This window comes from Vitis vinifera, chromosome 8 (assembly GCF_030704535.1).
Source record: "Vitis vinifera cultivar Pinot Noir 40024 chromosome 8, ASM3070453v1".
NCBI classification, from domain to species: domain Eukaryota; kingdom Viridiplantae; phylum Streptophyta; class Magnoliopsida; order Vitales; family Vitaceae; genus Vitis; species Vitis vinifera.
The window spans coordinates 3473292-3499613 of record NC_081812.1 but is presented as its reverse complement, the minus strand read 5'-3'; the positions used below and the strand labels follow the sequence as shown (position 1 = coordinate 3499613).

The window sequence follows — 26322 nt, the reverse complement described above, 5'->3', positions numbered from 1 at the left end:
CATTTCGAGCTGCTAAAGCAATCACCATTCCAATTGTATCCCACCTGGCCACAGGAGCAAACACCTCAGTATAGTCTATGCCATGTTGTTGTGCATACCCTTTTGCCACCAGCCGAGCTTTACACTTGTCAACCTTGCCATTTTCATTGAGTTTGGTTTTGAAAACCCACTTTACTCCAATCTTCTTCACTCCTTCAGGCAAGTCCGTCAGCTCCCAAGTCCCATTCCTTTCTATTGCTTCTATTTCCAAGTCCATTGCAGCTCTCCACTTGGAACTTTGAACAGCTTCTTCAAAAGTAGTTGGATCTGCAGTTGAGGTAAATAGGACCAAGTTGTGCTCAACGTCGCCTTCTGAAAATTCTCCCCCACTCACATAATCTTCCATCCAGAATGGTACTCTTCTGTTCCTCCCTTGTTGTGAGCTTGGTGAGCTTTCTCCAGATACTCCTGAATTTTCACTCAAAGAACCAAGTGACTCACTCGAAGACAAGCTGTCCTCTCTTTCTCTTCCCTCTACTGCCACACCCCTCTTTAGTGTCATCTTCACCTTGTTCATCTTCACTCCCTTCTTCATTGTTATCTCCCCATTCAATTACATCAAGTCTTACTTCTTCATTACTCCTCCCCCAATTCCAGCACTTATCTTCTTTGAAAACAACATCTCTACTTACAACTATCTTCTTGGACACTAGATCATAAAGTCTATATGCTTTAGACTCTTCACTCACCCCTAGCAACACACATTGAAAGCTCTTATCATCTAGCTTCTTTCTCTTGTTATCTGGCACATGAACATGGCCAATGCATCCAAAAACCCGAAAATAATCAACATTGGGTTTAACACCACTCCAAGCCTCTTCAGGGGTCACGCCTTTTACTGCCAATGTAGGACTTCTATTGAGCACATGAGCTGTCCAGTTCACTGCTTTTGGCCAAAAATTCTTTGGGACTTGCTTCTCCGATAGCATGCTTCTAACCATGTTCATGATTGTCCTGTTCTTGCGCTCAGCTACTCCGTTTTGTTGAGGAGTATAGGTTGCAGTGAGTTGCCTACTAATACCATTAGTTTTGCAGAAGGCATTGAATTCGAGAGATGTGAACTCTCCACCCTATCTGTGCGCAAACAACAAATAAAAGCTCCTGTCTCTTTCTCAACAAGATTTTTGTAATTCTTGAAGGTAGTAAAAGCTTCAGACTTCTCCGTAAGAAAATATATCCATACCTTATGGCTATAATCATCAATAAAGCTAATAAGGTACCTCTTTTTATTGTTGGAGACAGGTTTGATGGGTCCACAAATGTCAGCATGTACCAACTGTAGCCTCTGTGATGCTCTCCACAAGCTCCTCTTTGGAATTGCGTCCCTGTGTTGCTTTCCCACCATGCAATCAGTGCATACTTTGGATGATGCTTTCAGCTGTGGTAACCCTCTCACCATCTCCTTATACTGCAATGTTCTGAGACCCTTAAAGCTTAGGTGCCCATATCTACAATGCCAGAGGTGTGTATTGTCTTCAAGAGTTATTTGAAAACAAGTGGGAGCTTTTGGCATAACTCTTGCGGGCAGTATGAACATCCTATTTGCAGACATTGATGTTTGCATAATGAGTCCTTTCTCAGGATGATAGACTTTGCATTCTCCATGTTGGATCAGAATAGCCACTCCTTTCTCTTGCAATTGTCCAACACTTAGCAAATTGTTTCTCAACTCAGGAATATAGAAAACACCTGTAATTACCTGAGTAACTCCAGCAACTTGCATTCTAATGTTCCCCTTTCCCAATACAGTCATCTTGGAATTGTTCCCGAGCTTTACAGATTGCCGGAATTCCTCATCAAGATCCGAGAACCACAGCTTATTTCCACACATATGATTGCTGCACCCCGAGTCAAGAAACCAAACATCTTCTTTCCTTGATTGGTTAAGCTCCACATACGACATCAATAGCATCTCCTCTTTCTCATCAAGTTCTGCATAATGTGCTCCCTTCTCCCATTTAGGACACTCATATTGAAAGTGCCCTAATTGATGACACTTGTAGCACTCAACTATAGCTTTGTTGAATGCTTGCCTGCCCCTTCCTCTGCCTCTTCCTCGAAAAGCTCCACGACCACGACCTCCTCTTCCAGCAAATTTATCATCATAGGTCACCTTCAATGCCTGCTCATCTCTTCCATGCCTATTCATCCTCTGTTTATGAACCAACAAGCTACTCTGCAACTCATCAATGGTTAAAGTGTCTAAATCATTAGACTCTTCAACTGAACACACAACATAGTCAAACCTTGAAGTCATTGATCTCAAGATCTTTTCAATGATCACCACTTGCTTCATGCTTTCACCATGAATCTTCATCTTGTTTGCTATGGTGAGTGTTCGAGCAAAATACTCATCAACACTTTCACCCTCTTTCATCTGCAGAACCTCGAACTCCCTTCGAAGTGCTTGAAGTTGTGCCCTTTTGACTCTTGTGGAACCTTGGTACTTCTGCTTCATAGAGTCCCAGATATGCTTACCAGTCTCTTTATTGAGGATGGTCTCCATAATGTTTCAATCTATGGCTTGGAATAGATAATTCTTGACCTTCAAGTCTTTCAGCTTGTGATCTGCAATTGCCTTCTGTTGAGCTTCAGTAGACTCTATTCCTTCTGTTGCGGCAGGGATTCCATTCTCCACCAAGCTCCAATACTCCTTTGAACGAAGAAAATTTTCCATAAGCATAGACCAATGATCATAATGGCCATCGGACTTAGGAATTGCAGGTTGAACAAAGTTACTACTTTTAGCTGCCATACTTTGATCACTCTTTCTCTTATCTTACTCTCTTTTCACTCTTTCTCTCTACAAGAAACTGCGGTTTCTTTTCTCTCACAATCAGGCCCCGTGATGGGGCTCTAATACCAGATTGTTGTAAACTGTAGACATAATGCAATTCACTCTCAATATGAGAATGAGTCTTATTCAATTCAAAACAAGCTATGGGGTTATATAAGCCTTACAAAAGAGATTAAAAAAGGAAACAAATAGCCCACGTAAGAACGTGGTAAATGGCTAAGGAAATAGTCAAATCCTACCAACATGTCCCAAAAAATAGGAACTATTAACCGAATGAAATTCTAATAACCGTGACTACTTTAACTGAACATCCCAACAGGGATTACTTTATCTTTTTAACCAAATATTTCTTCTTCTTTTTTGTCTTTTTTTTTTCCCTTAACCAAAAGAGGTGGGTGTACGGAGAGTTGATGACGCAATGGTGTGGAGGTATTTAAACGTTTTTTCATTGTACTGAGCTTCAAGGCAGAGGAAATGGAGTTGAACAACGGCAACTGCGACTCAGACGATGACACTCCGAGGCTGAGCAGTGAAGCCATGGCGGCTTTGAGACAGTTCCTGAGCGAGCAGACTCAGACCCATGTCGACGCCGACTCAGTTTCTTTGGTTTCAGAGGATTGGAGGCTGAGCCAGTTCTGGTACGATCCCCAAACGGCCGAAACAGTGTCTAAAGAGGTTCTCACTCTTTGCGACTCCTCCGATTCTCTTGTTCGTGTCGCTTGCGTCGCTTGTCCCACCCTCTACGCCTATCTCAAGGTACTGTTGTTTGGTTTCCCAGAAAATTTTTGAAGTTTCTTTAGAGTAGAGATCTGGGAATGGGACAGTAGGAATACAAATGGAAAAACCAGCGAACTAGGCGCAAAAATGACAGAATACAGACAAATTTGTAGAAGAATTGAATTTTCAAGGACTATTAAATAATGCTAACTCTGAGGGTTTATCAACAAGATTAATGAACTTCTGATAGGAATAAAATTGACACTGCACTTTCTGTTTTCTTACAAGGAATATGTGTTGAAGCAATACTTAGAATATATATTCTTGAGGAACATCTTTTACAATCTCTGAACAGATAGTTCACTAATGTAAAGAGGGATAACTGATAAGTAATTCGACTCGTTCAAATCCAGACCATGAATGCTTGGAATCCATATTATGCAAGAGATTGAGTCGGTGAAAGAGTTGATGCTAGGGCTTATACCTTTCCAGTGACATCTGTTTCGTCCCTATCTTTTGGTGCACCATCCTTTTGCACATGTAGTTGTAGTAGTAGTCAGCCCAGAATCACTCTGTTTTATACTGAAAGACTGCTTCAGATGAATGGGGAATTGTGTCCCTCTTTGATCTGCAGAGTAAGGCCTCCGACTATTAGTGACTAGACTTTTTTTTTTTTTTTTTTTCCCAGTAACAAGCTCTAGCTCAATTGGTAATTGGTATGAAGATTAATCTTGTAGGGGGAGGGTTGAACTTCAACTCCTTGCGACATGTGGATAGGTGGTCTTCTTCAGCCCATGGGGTGGGACAAAGACTTGCTAGTTGGGTAGCTACAGACGAACCGCACCTCCCCATATTTATGTGACTGTAGGCAGATATTTTTAGAGGTTCTGATTGCAGCCTGTTGCAAATCATTCAAGTTGATTTTCTTTGTGGTGGTCTTAGGATAGGAGAAAAGAGACAAAAATCCTCCAGGGAAAATGGGGGAGTGTGCACTTACCTAAGGAGAGCTGCTTGGGAAGTGTTTATGGTTGTTTTCAGCTAAAAGTAAGTTTTATAGAGGAGAGTTGAGGAGGGAAAGTATGGTTTTGCACACCCTAATGGTAAAGAGCTAAGGAGGGCATCAGGAGGGGCTGATAGGAATTCTCTGGATTTATTTCCTTCGACGTTTTGATATGGTGAATGGTCTGGGATATGCCTATTGAAGGTGAGATTTCCAAACCTTTCCTAGTGGTGGAGTACCCCTGTTAGCTAGGGGTGGAGGATATTTCAACTTGAGTTTTATTGGGGAATTGTGATGGAAAATTAATAGAAAGCAGAAAAGCAGCAGGTAACAACCCAGAATCTGTAAAGAAAATCAACACTTATTGGTTTCAGTTGAGATGCACTCTACACTGTCCTGAAGAATATATCTGCCCTCTGAGTCTAAGCCCAGATACAGCAGGTGAACGGCTGAAGAGATGGAAAAGGGTGTTTGACAACATTACCACAAGAAAGGCTCAAGCTTTGAAATTGATGGAAAATCGGATATGAAAGAAAGAGAAAATGGCTTCACATCTGCTTATCAGGGGCCTGGAGTGCAGCATTTCAAGGATGCAGTAGGCTGGGTGTGTTGGAGGAAACTTCGTGGAGGCAGAAATCTCGAGCTCTTTGGTTGAAAGATGGGGATAGAAATACCAGATTCTTTCATAGGATGGTCAATATTCATAAGAGGATTAATTTCATGGGAAGAATGTGCATTCGAGGTTCCTTTTGTTTTGAGGTGATGTTAGGGTTGAAAATCAACTTGGAAAAGAGTAAGCTTATTACAGTGGGGAGGGTGGATGATGTTAATAAGTTGGCTATTCAGTGGGATTGTAGAGCAGACAGCCTTCCACTAAGTATTTGGGACTTCCTTTGGGTTATCCTTTGAAATCTGCCTTGGTGTGGGATTTGGTTGAGGAAAGGTTTAAAATTGGAAATTTCAGTATCTTTTAATAGGTAGGAGACTAACCATGTTGAAGAGAACTCTTTCCAGTCTACTATTGTGTGTGTATTTGATAGTCAAGTCTACTAGTATATTTTTTATTGGCCCTTTTTGTCATCCCAAGGGAAGTAAGGACTAGATTGGAAAGGATTTAGAAGGATATTTTTGTGGGAGGATGCCTTCTAGAAAAAGAAAAAAAGATTCATTGATAAGGTAGACTACTATTTTTTGTGAGATATTGGTGGGGGGCTTGGCTTTTTGGAGTTGGTGTTCTCAAAAAGGTGTTATTGAGCAAGTGGCTGTGCAGATTTTCTGTTGAGCAAGATAGTTTTTGGAGAAAGGTAATTATGGGGAAATAAAAGGAGTTGCAAGGTTTGGTGCTTTCAAGAAGGGAGAGAGACCTATGTTTCATGTTTTTGGAAAGCAATAAGGAAGGGCAGAGCTGATTTTTTTCTCAAGGATGAAGTTTGCTACTGGGTAATGGTTTTGGCGTTAAATTTTGGTTAGACCAATGGAGTGATGGGGAGCTTCTAAAGGATCATTTCTTGCGGTTATTTAATCTTGTATCTCATAAGGAGGTGTGGGTTTTAGATTCCTAGGATGGTGATTGTTAGAATCCTAGGTTTAGGAGGAACCTTTTGAACAGAGAGGTGACTTTGGTTGACTCCTTTCTGCATTTGTTAAGCTCCCATTCTATGTCTAGGGATCTGGAAGACAAAGTTACTTGGAAAGGAACTAAGAAGGACTCCTTCACAGTTCCTACTAGATGTCATTGGTTATGGAAGACCTATACACTTTTATTTGTAAGTTGATCCAGAACCCAAAATTGCCTCCAAGATTAGTTTCTTTTTCTTGTTTTTTCTTTCTTTCCTTTTTGTGCTTGTGTGTGTGTGTGGGAAGCTGTTTGGAAATAAGATTTTGACTTTGGACCAGTAATGACGAGAGGCTAGAGTATTATCAATTGGTTCTATCTTTGCAAGGATGATTTTGAGTCTCTAGCTCATATCCTGATCCATTGTAACTAGACTTATAGCCTTTGGGCTTTGGTGTTCTCCTTATTCAGCGTTTCTTAGGTCTTTCCTAAATCAGTTAAAGACAAGTTGCTTAGTTGGCCTAGTGTCTTCATTGGAGCTAAGCACACGTCTATTTGAAAGTTGATCTCTTGGTATCTATTTTGGATCACTTGGAATGAGCGCAATAGTAGAATGTTTGATGGTGTGGAGACATCCTGTTTGAGAGTAAAAGACATATCTCTGAAAACCTTTTTCTTATGGTTTAAGGGGGACGAGGGTTTAGCTTCTTGGCTTTTCCTGGACCTTATTGATAGCATGGGGATTGGCTAGTTTGTTACAGCTAAAGACTTTTCTTTTTTATGCTCTGTTCGTGCACTGCTTGTGTATCTTAATTTTCCTTTCAAAAGAAAAACAAGGAGTTAACAACTGACTGCCCCAAGGGTGCACCCCCAAATGTGAGAAGATATGAACAGCCTTCCAGCCATGAAGAGAAAGTTTGACCTATAGTATATCAGAAAACGAATAAAAGAAGCAGTGGTTTGCTATGAGAATATCAGATCAATATATAGAAATTTTAGAGAGGGAATGTGGTATAATCTGCTATTCACAGGAGTTATTTGTGCAACAATGAGCTGGAATCAGGATGGCAACTGGAAGTGAGAATCACATGTGTGCCTTGAAGAATCTGCAGGGGTGAATCAAAATACTTCAGGGGCAAAGTGCTCAAACCATGGGTGGAATGAAATTGTGGGGCTGTGAGATTGCTCACTGCAAAGTGGTTTTATTAGGGAAAACTCCAGGCAGGCAGAATTAACTCTGCAGAGCAGCACAATTTTTTTTTTCCCTTCCTGACAAGCTATTCTGGTCAAGCTGAATTTCAATCGTGTGGAATTAAAACTGTGGAGGTGTGTGGATCACCTCTGCCAGCCCTTAAAGTATAGTCTTAGGCAATCTTTGAACAGATTGCACATGGAGGAGGCTTTTATGGAGGTCATCTCTTGTGTTTGGTCTACTTGGTTAGTAGGGATGAGTTGAGGTGAAAAGCTTCTAAAGAGGAGCAGTTTTCAGTTATTTAGAGGTGTTTCCCTGTGGTACTTATGCAGGCTTGCAGCATTTCCAGCATCAGAAATTTAGGAATCCATGGACCTCGAAAATGGGCTTCTTTTTTGGAGTGTAGACTGGAAGAAGATTGTGATAATTGACCACTTGATGTATAGAGGACGGAGTATAAAAATTGTTGTTGCATGGGAAAATTGAGTCTTCTAGTCATATTTTGTATATTACTGGATTGCTTGGGATTTCTTGTTTGTGCTTTTTATGACTACTTGGGTGCTTCTTTGATTAATGTGAAAGGTGCTTGAAAGCTGGTGTAGTAGGTCGTCAGTAGAAATAGGAAAAGGAATGGAAGGCATCCTCTTTTTGTTTGTTTGGCTTCATGCCTTGCTGGAGTAGAGAAGAAGACTCTTTGGGGGGAGGTGGGTAGTATGGTGGTTCTCATAACCTATGAAATTTGCTTTGAGATTTTTGTAGTCATTGAAATTAGTACCAATATGAGCATTTTCAGAGGCTAGGATGTGGTTTTCCTGTTCTGGTCATGTTCTCATCTCTTCTTGTTGTTACTTTTTTTCTTTTTTTTATTCTTTTCCCCCCCTTTTTGTAGTGGGTGCTCTGTATACTATCCATGTACTATTTGCACCCCCTGGTGCTTTCTTTCCTTCCTACAGAGACGAGCTGAAGCTCTGGTTATTGGTCTAGATCTCCAAAACAAAGAAATCAACTCAGCCACACCATCAAAATCCAAAAACTAGGTCAAGAACAGTTTTACCTCACGAGGCATGGACAAGTCCATACATCACAAGACACACAATTAGCCTTTAAATCAATCCCTGTAATCATAAATTCCTCTGCAAGTCATTTATGAGATTTCACTTACTGGTTTCCTCCTTTCTGTCGTTGTCCTCATCTTCTCCCTTTTTTTTTTTTTTTTTTTGGTGTTATTGTGCCAAAAAAGAGATTTTTTTTTGCTCTGTTTTTCTATGAATAATATGTTGAAAACACAACTGCTACTCATGTCATTAATTCTCCAATAATGGTGGAAATCTGGACACTGGTTTCATCATCTCTGTCTTACTTGAAATCCCTTACAAAACCCTACCAACCACTCCCACTCTCAACTAGCCAAACTGACTTTACTCACTGTGGTTGGATCATTGGAGTTTGCTTAGGGATTAGGTTGACCTGGAACCCAGTCCAACCACCCGCCAAATTGTAGCTCTAAGTTGGACTGTGTCTGTAGGGAATTAAACCGAATTCCCAACCCGTGAGAAACAAAAAAATTAGAGAAAACACACGCCAAAGAAAAACAATCACACGCACAAGATAGTATTTACGTGGTTCGGCAATTTGCCTACGTCCACGGAGTTGCAGGGATATCACTATTATCAAGGAAGAATACAGAGTACAACCTAGCGGCTACAATATTCTCTCTATATATATAACACGGCAACCCCACTATACTAAAAACCCTAATTACAAAAGGTGGTTCCACAATGGGCTAAACAGGCCCAACAGGCCTCAATAAATCTCGCATTAAAAAGCCATGCAATATTATTCGGGTCTGGTCGTCAAATCGGATCAAACACAACTAGGCTCCACAAAGCCCAACAAATCTCCCACTTGGAGACTAGTCCAATCACCAATATCAAACCTCTATCCTCCAAGAAACAATTCCTCATCCCTACAACTCATCCTCCTGTCCTCAAGCTAGAAGACCAATTGAAGCTGCGCACAGCTTCAACTTCTCAATATTGACACCCTTAGTCAACATGTCTGCAGGGTTCTTAGATCCACAAATCTTCTCAAGTATTACCAGTTTATCCTCAACAAGATAACGGATAAAGTGGTATTTTGTTTGTATATGTTTCGACTTTGAATGAAAAATCGAATTTTTGGCAAGAAAAATTGCACTTTGACTGTCACTGTGTAGAATACCCATCTCCTGCTTCTTGTCCAATTCATCTAAGAAACCATGTAGCCAAATCATCTCCTTTCCAGCTTCAGTTGCTGCAACATACTCAGCTTTTGTAGTAGACAAAGTAACAATCTTCTGTAGATTTGAAGTCCATGATATAGCTGTACCACCTAGAGTAAAAACAAACCCAGTAGTACTCTTTCTACTATCAATATCACCAGCAAAATCAGCATCTACATAACCCTGCAGTTTCAAACTTGCACCTGTGAAGCAAAGACATGTATCTAATGAACCCTTCAGATATCTTAAAATCCACTTGACTGCCTCCCAATGCTGCTTTCCAGGTCTACTCATGAATCTGCTCACAGCTCCCACTGCATGTGCAATGTCTGGCCTTGTACACACCATAGCATACATCAAGCTGCCAATAGCTGAGGCATAGGGCACCTTGCTCATATGATCCCTTTCTTCTTTTGTCTTCGGTGACTGTTCTTTGCTTAATTTGAAATAACTACCCAAGGGTGTGCTCACTGGTTTAGTTTCATTCATATTGAACCTGCTGAGAACTTTCTTCACACACTCTGACTGTGAAAGTTTCAATGTACCATTAGCCTTGTCTTTAATGATTCTCATACCAAGGATTTGCTTTGCAGCTCCCAAATCCTTTATTGCAAACTATTTGGACAATTGTTTCTTCAGATTATTAATCTTTTCAATGTCAGACCCTGCAATAAGCATATCATCCACATACAACAGTAATATGATGTAAGAATTGTTAAAGGACTTAACATAGCAACAGTGATCAGCTTCACATCTCTTGAACCCAATTCTATGCATAAAATTGTCAAACTTCTTATATCACTGTCTAGGAGCTTGTTTAAGGCCATACAAGCTCTTTCTCAGTTTGCAGACTAGATTTTCTTGTTCTTGAACAATGAACCCTTCTGGCTGAATCATGTAAAGGTCTTCCTCCAAGTCACCATGAAGGAATGCTGTCTTCACATCTAACTGCTCAAGATATAAGTTTTCTGTAGCCACCATTCCAAGTACAAGTCTAATTGTTGACATCTTCACAACTGGAGAAAATATCTTTGTGTAGTCAATGCCCTCTTTCTGCTGGAACCCTTTAACAACTAATCTGGCCTTGTAACGTTTGCTACCATCATACTCATTCTTTATTCTGTATACCCACTTGTTATGCATAGCCTTCTTTCCTACTAGCAATTCAGTCAGTTCCCATGTCTAATTCCCCAATAGGGAATCCATCTCATCCTTTATGGCTAACTCCCACTTGCTTGAATTCTCATCTTGCAAGGCTTCATCACAACACTCTGGCTCACCACCATCAGTCAACAAGAGATAATTTAAAACAGGTGAATAACGCTGCGGAAGTCTAATGTTCCTGGAAGATCTGCGAACTTCAGCTACAGGTGTACTCAAATCTACCTGTGAATTTACATTCTCCTTATCTTCTTCACCCCCTTTTTGGACAGTACTTTCAGTCAATTCATCTAAGTTGACAAACTCAGATTTCTTTTGATCTATCTCTGTAACATCTGACACTACAGTTGACCTGTCCTTGTACATAACCTGTTCATTAAATATCACATTTCTACTTCTGATGATTTTCTTGTTTTGTTCATCCCAAAACCTATAGCCAAATTTCTCATCACCATAGCCAATAAAAAAACATATTTTTGACTTTGCATTAAGTTTACTACGAGCATCAGAATCAATATGAACATAAGATACACAACCAAAAACTTTTAAATGTGAAAACTTCACCTTTTTACCGCTCCAAACCTCCTTAGGAAGTCTGAACTCCATGGGAACTGATGGTCCTCGGTTTATCAGGTAAGCTGCAGTGCTAAGAGCATCAGCCCAAAAATTTTTTGGTAGTCCAGCATGCAACCTCATACTTCTAGCACACTCATTGAGAGTTCTGTTCATGCACTCAGCCACACCATTCTGCTGTGGTGTCCCAGGAATGGTCTTCTCCATCCTAATTCCCTGTGCAGCACAATACTCACTGAACCCTCCATCTATGTACTCTCCTCCATTATCTGACCTCAAACATTTTACTTTCAAACCTGTTTCTGTCTCAACCATGGCCTTCCACTTCTTGAAAGTTTCAAATACATCAGATTTATTTTTCAGAAAATAAACCCATACCTTTCTACTTGAGTCATCAATAAAAGTGATGTAGTACCTTGAACCTCCTAGGGATGCAACCGGAGAAGGCCCCCACAAATCAGTGTACTAGTTTCAATTTTTCAACCTTCGGTGTCCTGCCAGTTTTCAAGAAGCTCACCTTTTTTTGCTTTCCTAAGATGCAACTTTCACACATGTCAAAATCAATGGACTTCAATTCTGGTAGTTTTCCTTTTGATTGCAACATCTTCATCCCTTTCTCACTCATGTGACCAAGTCTGCGGTGCCATAGGCTTGTATCAGTACTTGCATCAGCAACTGCAATTGTGTCTCTTGAACATGAGGTCATATACAGAGTACCAGTCTTCTTTCCACAAGCCAATACCCTAGCTCCCTTTGTAACCTTCCAAGTACCACCAACAAATAGTATTGCATGTCCTTCATCATCAAGTTGTCCAACAGAAATCAGATTCCTCCTCAGGTCAGGAATATGTCGAACCATCTCCAGTAACCAAATAGACTAATTGGGCAACGATATCCGGACGTCTCCCAGACCCACAACATCCAAGGCTGAACCATCAGCTAAATACACCTTACCAAAATCACCTGCAACATAATTCTGTATGATTTCTCGGTGTGGAGTGGTATGAAACGAAGCTCCTGAATCCAAAACCCAATCATCAAGTGGACTGTCTACTGCAAGAAGTAATGCATCCTGTACCTCTTCTGTTACAGCATTAGCAGAATCATCTTCATTCTTCTTCTTAGGGCTTTTGCATTGCCTTTTAAAGTGACCTGTTTTCCCACAATTCCAGCATTGTACTTGTTGGCCTGATTTAGATTTGCTTCTGTTCCGATTAGAATTTCTGGAATTTGATCTACCCCGATTTGAATTTCTGTCATTACCTTTGCCTCTTGTTTCAAGGTTTAGGGCAGAACCAGATCCTGAGGTTTCACCTGCATCTCTTTGGCAAATCTCCTCAGTCAGAATTAAATCTCGTATATCATTGTACTTGAGCTTTTCCTTTCCCGTAGAATTGCTTACTACCATCCTCATTGCCTCCCAACTGTTTGGCAAAGAAGCCAAGACGATCAGAGCACGAATCTCATCATCAAAATCAATTTCTATAGACGACAATTGATTTGTGATTGTATTAAATTCATTCAGATGTTGTGCTACTGATGCATTCTCTGCCATCTTCAAATTGAACAATTTCTTCATCAGATGCACCTTATTGTTTGCGGACGGCTTTTCATACATACCGGACAAAGCCTTCATCAAATCTACTGTGGTCTTCTCCTTTACAACATTATGTGCAACAGACCTAGACAGAGTTAACCTAATAACTCCTAGAACCTGTCTGTCAAGAAGCGCCCATTCCTCAGCCTTCATACTCTCAGGTTTTGTCCCCAAAAGAGGCAAATGCAATTTCCTCCCATAGAGATAATCTTCAATCTGCATCCTCCAATACGCAAAGTTTGTGCCATCAAACTTTTCTATTCTAGACGCATTTCCTGCTTCCTCTGTCATTGCTTCCACTCAAACCTAACCCTAGGCTCTGATACCAGTTGTAGGGAATTAAACCGAATTCCCAACCCATGAGAAACAAAAAAATTAGAGAAAACACACGCCAAAGAAAAACAATCACACGCATAAGATAGTATTTACGTGGTTCGGTAATTTGCCTACATCCACGGAGTTGTAGGGATATCACTATTATCAGGGAAGAATACAGAGTACAACCTCGCGGCTATAATATTCTCTCTATATATATAACACGGCAACCCCACCATACTAAAAAACCCTAATTACAAAAGGTGGTTCCACAATGGGCTAAACGGGCCCAACAGGCCTCAATAAATCTCGCATTAAAAAGCCATGCAATATTATTCGGGTCGGGTCGTCAAACCGGATCAAACAAAACTAGGCTCCACAAAGCCCAACAGTGTCCATGTTTTATCTTGGAACCAAAAAAGAAAAAGGGGCTTACATCTTTTTCTTTTAATACGGTTCATGAATTCATTGGAAACTATCCTTGCTGCTCAGAAAATAATTAGAGCTTATAATACAAGATTGTTGGATTTATTTCCCTGCAACTTTGAGTTGAGTTTTCAAAACAAGCTTGGCATGCTGACGTAATCTCCTGTGTATTAGCATTGAACATAGTTTATCATACCTTCCATCTATAAAAATATGAATACTATATCAACACAGTGCATTTGCAGCATGTAGAAACTGACATGTGGTGGCACTTCCACCCATGAATATCATTTCTCACCATTTATGTCTTAATTATTGGTCATTACATCTGCATCAGGCATCTAATGCTTTCTTGTAATTTAACCATTTTCTCCATCTGAATTTCAGAAAATTGATCCTAATGTTTCTCTGCAACTTCTTGAGTATGACAAACGTTTTGAGCAATATGGAAGTGATTTCACATTCTATGATTACAACCAACCAGAAGAGTTGCCTCCAGAATTGAAGCATGCTTTTCAAGTTGTAGTGGCAGATCCTCCTTACCTGGTGAGAACTTGATTTGTCTTAGCGGATGCTTTTAGTCAGCCCTTCCTCCCTTACAGGGTTATCCTCTGTCAAGTCCTGTCAAGTGTCCATCACTTACATAAAAGTAATGTGGGAAAGCAAGATCTTCTTATGCTTATATTTTTGTTGTTTTTTCTCTTAACCCTCCATTTGACCATTATTTTATAAGCAATGATTCCACACATAATTAGTATTATATAAACAAATGCTGCCTAGTAGTTCCAAGGAATGTGGTTTATTACTAGTACATTCTAGCATTTACTGACTGATGATATGTTAATGATGTTTATGGTACTAATAAGAATATGTGTCTGTAAATGTTAGCTTACATCATTATATCATAGGTATGCATGTATTTGCATATGAATTAGATACATATTCATCATGTGATCTACTGTACCAAAAAGAAAAAAAAAATATCATACCTGTTATGTAATGGAGAAACCTATGAGACTGCTAATAAACTATTTTTTTTTTTATTTGTAACACAATTAAAAAAAGGTTTAAAAGGATCAGTACTGTTAAGTTTCCTATTATTGTTTACATCTTTACTTATTATGAAAAAACATTCATTACTTATAAGAACTTATCATAAGAATTTTTCTTTATGTTCCAAATTGATTTCTACGCTACCCATCATTCTGTCATTTATATTGGAAACACGATTTACTTGACATTTGGGCTTTTAGTGCTTGCATGGGCATGATATTAGCTCGCCAATATTACAGCGATCTATTAGCCCTTATTGAACTCGTTTCTATGATAAAATAAAAAAACTATATTCTAAGGTGTCCATGTGTCCAACAAACTCATTTTGTTTGTTTGAGATCATCAGAGAAGTATTGATGAGGATATATGTACTTCCTTTTGCATTGGCTCCTAAGGTAAGTGGGTCTATTAGTCCCAAGGGTTTTAGATGTGATAGTTTAATAACATGCGTATATAAGATCATCCTAAGTCCTCTCTGTAGTTAGTAGTGACTCTTTATTTTATCACCTCTTGCATTGTCTTCTTAAAGTGAGACAAATGATTCATGTTTTTCCTTGTTAAACATGACCAAGGATGGGATATGGTGGGCACAGAGTTCAGGAATGTTAGACACTTCGACTGAGTACCAAAAAAGTGTGGTATTTGTGGATAAGGATAGAGTTTGGTTTCTTATTTGATTTATTTTTGTTTAATAAATCAAGGTATCTCGTGATAAGTCCTGAAAGTTAGGGAGATTTGAATTTTCTGTTTTCTTTTTTTAATTTTAATTTTGAAGTCAGTTGTTACCTAGATTTTAAGAGGAGATTGGGCCCTAGTTTCAAGGAGAAAATCAAGCTGGTTGTTTTCTGCTGTAGTCTATTTATTTAGCCCTGTAAATCTATCTGAGGAGAAAAATAAAGTTTCAATTCCTATTTTTCGTCTTTATGGTTTCAGAGCGGAAACTCTAAAAGCTATTTACTTTTATGGCAAAATTTGCCATACTTGGTGGAGCATGACGAGCAATGTCGGGCGAAGCTAGAGGAGAAGAATCTTTGAGTGTCTCTTCAACCTTGTCAGTGGTAATGTCTCAATCATTAGCTGCATTTCAAGCTGGTGATAATCCTCCTATGCTGATCACTGACACACAAATTAAATGGAAAGAACTACCTCCAATGATCTAAGTCAGTCAAGTTGGTGGTGTGTGGAAGACGAAAGCTCGGTTATTTGATAGGTGAAACAAAGGCACATGATCCGAATTATTCCATGTGGATCATGGACAATTCAATTGTCATGGCATGGCCAATCAACTCGATGGACACAAAAATCAGTCAGACTTATTTGTTCTTATCAATGACAAAAGCAATATGGGACACAACTAAGAGAAATTGCTCACATCTAGGCAATGCTGCCCAAATTTTCGAGTTGAAGTCAAGGGTCAAGGAGATGAAACAGGGAACTATGGATGTAACACAATATTATAATTATATACAAACCATCTGGCAGGAATTAGATCTATTCTATGAGTCAGAATTAGGCTGCAAAGCGTGTAGTGTGAAGTATAAAAAAATGATTGAGAAGAAAAGAGTTTTTGTGTTATTGGTAGGTCTAAATAAAGAACTCAATTCTGGGGCAAATTGAGCACCTCTACAAACTGCTCAATTCATCATTGTCCCAATATGGTCCAAATCAAGGAGGTAGTAATTGTTCTACAGCCTAAAAGGTACCTTCCTTACTGCTCTCAATGCTGCAAATAATAAAGTAATGTGGATTGTCGACTCTGTGGCGTCATACCATATGACAGGGTCCTTGACATGTTTTTATTCCCATGTCCCTTGCTCTGGTCACCAAAAAATTAGATTTGTAGATGGTTCACTTTATTCCCAGGGAAGGGAACCGTGTCACTCTCAAATTCTCTAAAAATCCATTCTGTTTTACACGTTCCAAAACATTCCTGTAATCTACTTTCCATTAGCATATTAACCAGAGACCACAATTGCATAGCTAAATTTTTTCCATCCTGTTGTGAGTTTTAGAATCTATCTTCGGGAAAGATGATGGAGAAAGCTGGAGAATGTGACAACATTTATTATCTTAAGGATTCAATCATTGTTAATGGACAAGGTCAAGTTGCAAGTGGTCGATTAGGTTCTTTATCTTGTGATAACAAGATAATGTTATGGCACTATAGATTAGGCTATCCTAGTTTTTCGTATGTGAAATTTTTGTTTCCCACTTTGTTCAATTATAAAAAAATGTTTCTCTTTTACAGTGAAACTTGTCAACTTGCCAAACATCAACGTAGTCCTTATCTTGCCCAACCCTATATAGCTTCTTGTCCTTTCTCACTTATTCATAGTGATATTTTGGGTTCCTTCACATGTTCCAAACTTAAAAAGGATGGGATTCTCTTAAGGACATTCCAATCATACTATGTTCTATAGGCACTCTCAAGAAGTAAAGGTGACAATTCTGATTATTTACGTAGATGACATAATTCTTATAGTGATGATGACCCTAGAATGAAGATGTCTATCAAAAAATAAAAAATAAAAAAATGACCCTAGAATGAAGAAAATGAAGGAGACATTGGCTGATGAATTCGTGAAGGATCTTGGTAGTTTGAGATATTTCTTGGGGATGGAAATTGCTAGAAGCAAACTTGGAATTTCTATTTGCCAACATAAATACACCTTAGATCTACTTAAAGAAACAGGGATGCTTGGATGCAAACTTAGTGAAACTCTTGTTGATCAAAATGAAAGACTTCTTTGGATGACAAAGCATCGGCAGAAATGGGGAGGTTTTGAAGATTGACTGATAGGTTGATTTATCTATCACACACTCGCCCAAATACAACCTTTACAGTTAGTGGAGTAAGTCAACATATGCATTCACCTACAGAATCTCACTTGGAGGTTGTGTAGTGAATTTTGAATTTGAAATACCTCAAAGGAACACCAGGTAAAGGACGTTTCTTTGGAAAAAGTAGAACAAAGGAGTGGAAATTTACCACGGATGTAGATTAGGCTGGATTCCCAAAAGATGGGAGGTCAACTACAGGCTACTATACATTTGTTTTCGGGAACTTAGTGACATGGAGGAGTAAAAACGAAAGTGTGATAGCTAGAAGTAGTGCGGAGGCGGAGTTTGGAGCTATAGCCCAAGGAATATGTGAAGGGTTGTGGATCAAGAAGATGTTAGTGGAGTTACAAGTGATAATGAGTCAACCAGTGAAATTGTTCTGTGATAATAAGGCAGTTATAGATATCTTGCGTAATCCTGTTCATCATGACAAAATAAAACACACTGAGCTGGATTGATACTTTATAAAGGAAAAGAAAGAAGAGGGTACGTTGTGCATGACTTATGTACCTACGAGTGAACAGGTGGCTGATGTTTTCATAAAAGGACTGCACAAATCAGTTTTTGAGAAGGTCATGGGCAAGCTGGGAATGTCAAACATATTTATCTCAGCTTGGGGGGAGTGTGGGTAAGGATAGAGTTTGGTTTCATATTTGATTCATTTTTGTTCAATAAATCAGGGTATTTCGTGATAAGTCCTGAAAGTTAGGGAGATTTTCTTTTCTTTTCTTTTCTTTTTTTAATTTTAATTTTGAAGTTTGTTACCTAGATTTTAGGAGGAGATTGAGTCCTAGTTTCTAGGAGAAAATCAAGCCGGTTGTTTTCTGCTATTTTCTATTTATTTAGCCCTATAAATCTATTTGAGAAGAAAAAATAAAGTTTCAATTCCTATTTTCTATCTTTAGTATCTTATGTGTGTCTTGACACAGATACTTCTGCTCCATAGAAGTGTTTGTACTAAATAGGTGTCTCATGTGTGGCACTGAGCATCAAAGTGATTATATTAGCTTTTTTCTTATGTCAAGCAATTATTGTAACTAGTTAAGTTTGACTTTTTTTTTTCTTTTTTTTGTGGTCGACATCTGTAGGGTTTTGAAGATGGGATTTGGAAAGTTTGTTTTATTTTAATAACATAAGAAATGCTAATTTTCTTGGTCACATCCTTGTGATGTGCTATCATTTGTATTTTTGTAGCATGACAATTAATTGAAAATGGGACTGTTTTAGGGCTACACTGTAAGGTTGTCTTGATGTGCATATGGCCCAGTAAGTTATGAATTCACATGAGCATTTGGAAAGGTAATTCTTAAGAGTATTGCTTATTAATACAGTCAGCTCTTTAATAACTAACAATGATGAAGTTCAATTTATTAACTGGATTATTGACTTAATAAAATCTTCTGTTTGAGTTTCATTTACAAAAAGCTCCTTTACAATTAGGGTGTCTTGGGAAAAACCAAGATCTTTTTGAGCAAAATAAAGTTAGTGGCATCCTTTGGACCTACTGAAAGTTGAGCCTTCGCTCATTCTTGCCAGAGTTCACTTTGTCTCTCTTTACTACCAAATGTTGGAGTTTTTTGGGGGGCTAATAATCCTTCATTCATCTATATTAGTTTTGTGTAGATATATGCTAGAATGTGTTTATATCTTGATAACAAATTATATAATAGGAAATTTTTAGAAAATTTATTAATTTACAGCCTATTGCTAAATTCTTTTGTAATATACCGTTACATAACTTAAAGCATTATTTGTTAATAGATGTTATCTATTTAATAATTTTTAGTTGGTAGAGAGCCTATTAAAACAACAGGCAACATGTTAGATGGTGTTAGAGCTCGTAATGTGTTGGCCTCAGGTTGCATAAAGGGCCATTCAACCTGAGTTTTGACCCATTTACAAGTACAGTCAGGAACTATCAAGTCCCATTCAATCAGATAGGAATGAACTAGTTCATGTACCATGTAGGTTACCTATTTTCATCGCCAAGAGAAAAGATCAGGAGAAGTCAGTAAGCCTTAAAATTTATATGTTAAAGAAATAGTGATCTCTACTTTGATTCATGGCTATATATTTGGCCTTTCCCTCCAAAGACATATTCCCCATTATGATGAAGATTATTTGCCTATATGGATGCAATTACTGATGGATAATCTTGTGGAATTGTTTTAAGGCTACATCTTGGACAGGTTAACTTGACCCAACTTGAAAAATGACAAGCTTTGCATCAAGATCTCCATATCAGGTTGAGGCCTCCGGGCAACACAACCAATTCCAACCTAACCAAGTTTGGGTTGAAGACCTGCAACAGGAGTTAAGATTAGGTTGGATTTGGTTCTAGCTTTTAACTTGACCCATCCTGTCCTAGTTGCAGCCCTGAATTGTTACATGGTTGAAAGCACTTGCTGTAATAGCTTTTCTTTTTCACTCTTTTTTCCTTTTTCCACTCATCCAATTGATGTTGCATGTTGGATGTTCTGCAGTTATTTGGTTTTGGGTTTTATGATCTCAAAGGTTGACTTGAGTGAGATTAGTATGTGCATCTGTATTAAATGTAAAATCTATATTGATTTGAGTCAGCCAATGTTGTCAGGACTTAACAGATTGACCTGACACACTTTCTTAGGTAACTAAATTTCTGGATTGGTGTTCAGGAACTTCAACTTGGACCACCTGTATATGAAGAATTTTCTCACTTTTACTGGATCATGACTACCCGGACAATTGCAATGGGAGGGGATCCTTTTTGTTTGGTAGATACATTCACATGTGGAGTGTGCTACCTTTATTACGGGTCCCTCCAAGATGCATTATCTGAGAAATTCATAGTCCACTGATCTATTTTATAGACATTTTCTATTCTCTTTCAGAAAAAAATGGGTGAGGCGTAGGCTGTCCATGAATATACCACTGGGTGAGATGTAGGCTGTCCACCTGGTCTTGTTGGAAAAAGATACCATATATAGTACGCTCTCCCTTTTCAGTGAGCTGCATGTTATGAATGGAGTTTTAGTTTTCAAATTTCTTGAACTTTTGCCTGCCTCATGATTGCTGTGCCATGTATTAGTAATTAGGAGTTGCTGCTTTTCATCTTCCTCAATATTGTGAGTCACTTATTTCATGTAATCTTATTCAACCAAGTCTATGATGGCAGAGTAAGGAGTGCTTGGAGAAAGTCGCTCAAACAATTTCATTTCTAGCACGACCTGGAGAATCCTTCTTGCTTCTGCTCACAGGTAGTCCACAATTTATTCTCCTATCCTGCTGAACTTTGTGGCTTCTGATGTGTTTACTTTCTACTGATTAACAATAATGCCTTAGCCTGTAGTGTTCTTTACATAATTAGCCTAGCACACATGAGAATGGCTGACCATTCAGTGATCCCTCCAGCTTAAAGATTAACAAGGAACAATTTTAGCCAAACCCTATTGATTTGAAATGATTATAATATTTGTAGGGGAGGTGCAGAGGGAAAGGGCTGCTGAGCTCTTGGGTATGCATCCATGTTGTTTCAGGCCTCAGCATTCAAACAAACTGGGAAATGAGTTTCGGTTGTTTACAAACTACGATCCTGGAACGAGATTAGGTGGGTGGGATAAACAACTTTAACCCTTCTAATCCTAGCGCAAACGGTGTGATTACAGTTGAATTACTTGCTCATAACCTGATTTTTTTCTGGATAATTATATCATGTAACATTGCTGGCTTCTCCATTTTCTTGGACTGGCTCTGCTCTTTGTGCAATTAAATCTTGCTGAATTTTGTAGATGACAATAGATTGGCAATTTTTTCATGCTCTTTCACTGATTTATATCATCCCCTTGTTTTGAGTCACTTGAGGCTTTTTAGCAATGCCCTAATCCCAAATTTGTCTCTTTGGTTGAAATCATTTGATGTGGAGAGGATATTAATCTAATAACCATATTTTGACACATTACAAACCTGAAAATGAAAACTAGTCCCCTTAGACAGAAAGCATTCAACCTACTTATGGGTAAGTATGGGATGGAAATCATATATTTTGATCCAATCATCCACTATCCAGGTATAGACATGTGGAAACCCTTTTGAGGATACTAAGGATATCAAGGTTCCATCTAACCATATTTCTCTGAATTTTATTTTTAAAATATTATTCTTTTTTCAAAATAAGGGTGTTTGACAAATTATTTTTAGAAAATAAAAAACGAAAAGCTTGTTTACATAAATTAATTTTAGTTATTTTGAAAATAAAATTTTCTATTTTCATTTTGTAAGAAAATTCTAAATTTAGTTTCAATTAATATTAATTAAATTCAATTTAAGTATTATTAAAAATAAAAGATAGTCTTGAAATTATAAATAAATAATTGATATTATAATAAAAGCATAAATTATATTTTTCAATTAGAAAAGAATGATATTATTTTAATAAATATTATAAAATATGAACATTAACATCTTCCTAAAGGCATAATTTTTTTTTTAAATGAGTAAAGTACTTTAAAAATAATAATACTTAATAATAATTTATTTAAACTAAAGTAAAAAATTATTTATTTTTAAATATGTAAATAAGTTAAAATTTTTTTCATCACATGTACTTATTTACTACTTAATTGTTGAAAATGTATATTGGACTAGGAACTATTGTAAGTTAAATTTTTCTCTTGATTGGATCCAACGGCTAGGAAATGTTCCCAACGGCTATATCAAAATCTAATGGCCATATTTCAAACAAATTTTAATTCAATGACTAGAATTAATTTACAATGATTATTTAACCATCCAATAGCTAGTTTAACTAAAAAAATTTCTGTCAATGCCCAAATTTCGTTCCATTTCATAGTAAAGGAATTGAAAGCTTCTTGATCTTGTATTGCTTTTTTTTGTTTTTGTTTTTTTGGCTGATCCCTCTCAAAATGTTTAATTTTGGGAATTTGGTGTTGAAGTGTTGAATTAACTCCAAATCAAGGCTAATTAATATGGTTTCGATAATTTTAAAGAAATTAATTTCATATTAAAATTAAATAAATGTTAGTTTCATATTGAAATAAATTATGGTGATTTATCTATATAATATCATATATATGCATACAAATTTTAATTCCAATTTCAAATTTTAATTTTAATTAGTAATGTTAATTATAAAGTTTAACAACAATAATAAATTAACTTAGATGCTTAATTTTAATAATTATAAATTGGTTTCATATATGCATAATTCAATGTCATATATATGCATAATTTAATTTTAATTAGTAGTATTTCTTATATTGTTTATGAATTATAGTAAATTAACTTAGATGTTTAATTTTAATAATTGTAAATTAGTTTCATATGGAAATTAAATTTTAGTGTTTGTCTATTCAATATCACATATATACATGATTCAATTTTAATTTTAATTTTAATTAGTATGTGTAGACCCCCCCGGAGGCAGACCGTTTTTTTAGTTATTATTATTATTTATTTATTTTTATTTTTCCTACCTTTTTCTTCCCGAGCCGCTCGACATGATGAGAGTGCTGGTTTTTTTGGGGCAGAGAGGGGACTCAAGTGGGCGGTTTTTTGGGCGGCAGATGGGATGGTGTACGGAGATGGCTTGTGCAGGAAGACTCAAAACAGGGGAAGGAAGCTAAAGAAAGCAGAAAGAAAAGAGGTTTTTGGGGAAGGAGCAAAAAGAAACTGCCAGGAGAGGAAAAAGGTTTTTTTTTTCTGGAGTGGACCTGAAGCTAGGGGGGAGCTCGAAATGGGGGGTTTTGGGAGGTGGAAAAGCTGAGAGAGATTTGCGGGAAGAAGCCCAGGTATGGCCATGAATTTTATTTATTATTTTATTTATTTATTTTTCATTTCTGGTTTTTGTTTCTCTTCATTATTTCCATTGGGATAACCCATAAAGAAATTTTTGGGTTTTTGTCTCCTAATAAATTCTTCTTTGCGGAGGATGGAAGAATCTTGATGCGGTTGGTGTGCTTTCGGGTTTCGGGCTTCCATGGAATAAGCTCGGGACGGTTTTATCACGTAGGTTGTGTCGGTTTAGGGTTTTTGGGCTTAATAATGTATTATGTTTTTGGATTTCGTTTGGCTTTTCCATTTGTTTTGGGTGGGAAGGGTGATTTAGGCCTTGATGCTGGTGCATTTGTTTGATGGTTTGAAAAGGGTTTTTGTGGGTTTTGATTTGGGAGTTTTGTGGAGGAAAACGTGGATGCTCGGTATGAGATTTGCAGAAAAATTAGGCTATTTTTAATATCTTGGTTGTGAGAAGGGGTCATTGGTGTTTGCGTTGAGCTTGAGGCATTTTCTGAGAATGGGTTAGTGGGGAGTTGCAGGAAGACAGTGTGGAAGCAAAAGTTTTTTTTTTTTAATTAATTCTTAAGGGAGTTTTAATGGAGCCACGTGTGAGCCAAAGATGTTAGCATAAAGTAGGGGTTTTATTTATTATTAGCATTGTGTTATTGTTGTTTTATTTGTTTACTTATTTATTTATTTTAAAATTATATTTTAAACAATTCTTTAAAATTTCCTAATTTCGAATTTCGAATTTAATTTCTAATTCCAAAAATTCTAATGTTCACCATTAATTTATTTAATCATTATTATTTTGTTTATTTATTTTAAAATTCCATTTTAAATAATTCTTTAAAAACTTCCGAATCCCGAATTTAATTTCTATTTCTGAAAATTCCAATATTCACATTAATTTATTTAATTATTATCATTTTATTTATTTATTCTAAAATTATATTTTAAACAATTCATTAAAATTTCCCACTTCCGATTTTAATTTCTAATTCCAAAAATTCCAATATTCACATTAATCTATTTAATTATTTTATTTTATTTATTTATTCTATTTTAAACGGTTCATTTAAAACTTTCGATTTTCGAATTAAATTTCTATTTCTGAAAATTAAAACTTCCGAATCCCGAATTTAATTTCTATTTCTGAAAATTCTAATATTCACATTAATTTATTTAATTATTATCATTTCATTTATTTATTCTAAAATTATATTTTAAACAATTCATTAAAATTTCCCACTTCCGATTTTAATTTCTAATTCCAAAAATTCCAATATTCACATTAATCTATTTAATTATTTTATTTTATTTATTTATTCTATTTTAAACGGTTCATTTAAAACTTTTGATTTTCGAATTAAATTTCTATTTCTGAAAATTCCAATATTCACATTAATTTATTGTTATTATTTTATTTATTTATTCTAAAATTCCATTTTAAACAGTTCATTTAAAACTTTCGACTTTCGACTTCTGAATTAAATTTCTATTTCTGAAAATTCCAATATTCACATTAATTTATTGTTATTATTTTATTTATTTATTCTAAAATTCCATTTTAAACAGTTCATTTAAAACTTTCGACTTTCGACTTCCGAATTAAATTTCTATTCATGAAAATTCCAATATTCACATTAATTTATTTAATTATTATTATTAAACAATTCGTTAAATTTTCCATTTCCGATTTTAATTTCTAATTTCAAAAATTCCAATATTCACATTAATCTATTTAATTATATTATTTTATTTATTTATTCTAAAATTCCATTTTAAACAGTTCATTTAAAACTTTCGACTTCCGAATTAAATTTATATTCATGAAAATTCCAATATTCACGTTAATCTATTTAATTATTTTATTTTATTTTATTTATTTATTCTAAAATTCCATTTTAAACAGTTCATTTAAAACTTTCGATTTCCGAATTAAATTTATATTCATGAAAATTCCAATATTCACATTAATTTATTTAATTATTATTAATTTATTTATTTATTCTAAAATTCCATTTTTAAACAATTCATTAAAATTTCCGCTTCCGCTAATTCCAAAATTCCAACATTCACATTAATCTATTTAATTATTATTATTTTATTTATTTATTCTAAAATTTCATTTTTAACAATTCATTAAAATTTCCAACTCCCAATTTAATTTCCCAAAATTCCAAAACTCACATTAATCTATTAAATTATTATTACTTTAGCTCTTTATTTCGAAATTCCATTTTAAACATTCTTCAAAATTCCAATTTCTAAACTTAATTTCCAATTTCCAAAATTCTAATTTCTTTCAAATTTCATATCCAAAACCCCAATTCCTAAATTTAATTTTTCAAGACTCTAATCTTCAAATAATTTTCGAGACTCTAATTTCCAAATAAATCTCAAAAAACCCAGTTCTCTCTCGAATAGTTTTAATTTCACTCCGATTTTTAAATAATGTTCTATTTCTTTTGATTTTTACACAAGCAAGAATGATGAATCTTCATAATTCCGAAATAATGGGATTCGTGAGATTAATTCATGCAATATAAATCGGGTTTTGGTGGGGGCCTAACATATGTGATTTCCTTATGATTGATTGATTGTTTGTTTGATTTAATTGTCATGCATGATCGATTTTATTTTGCTCTATGACATGCTCAAAATTATTCCTTGATGGTGCGCTAACCTCACTTCTTGATAGCGCTTTATGGATCACTGCCCAGGTACGCATCCACACCCGCTTGAGTCATTTTCTGCATGCATGTTTAGATTCCCACATGTGCAGGATCACTTTGAGTATTCATTGATTCCCTCGTCAATTGCCATTGATTGCTTCATTTTATTAGTAGAGACCCGACTTTAGGGACTTAGAGGGGTGCTACGGTCTTTACCGTACCTTCCCGATAAGTAACCTGACCCCCGAACTCGATCCGGTTTTTCACAGACCACCTTTTCCAAAGTAAGGAGTCACACTTAAGGTTTTTATTTCTTATTTTGTTTACCCTTTTAAAAATAAAACAA

At 36.4% G+C, this 26322-nt stretch overlaps 1 protein-coding gene across 1 annotated transcript; it reads left to right on the top strand.

Annotated features, from left to right (window-relative positions):
• The first annotated feature begins 3223 nt into the window (after positions 1-3223).
• Positions 3224-21360, top strand: LOC100252975 (uncharacterized). Its single transcript, XM_002265288.5, has 4 exons — positions 3224-3592; positions 14020-14178; positions 20681-20762; positions 20984-21360. Exons 1-4 carry the CDS (start codon positions 3311-3313, stop codon positions 21133-21135), a joined length of 675 nt encoding a protein of 224 aa, XP_002265324.2. The 5' UTR covers positions 3224-3310; the 3' UTR covers positions 21136-21360.
• Positions 21361-26322: the final 4962 nt, after the last annotated feature.

Coding starts and splice junctions, on each gene's coding strand:
- LOC100252975 (XM_002265288.5), top strand. CDS start 3,311: ATGGAGTTGAACAACGGCAACTGCGACTCAGACGATGACACTCCGAGG. Junction 3,593..14,019: donor CCCTCTACGCCTATCTCAAG/GTACTGTTGTTT, acceptor TCTGAATTTCAG/AAAATTGATCCTAATGTTTC. Junction 14,179..20,680: donor TGGCAGATCCTCCTTACCTG/GTGAGAACTTGA, acceptor CTATGATGGCAG/AGTAAGGAGTGCTTGGAGAA.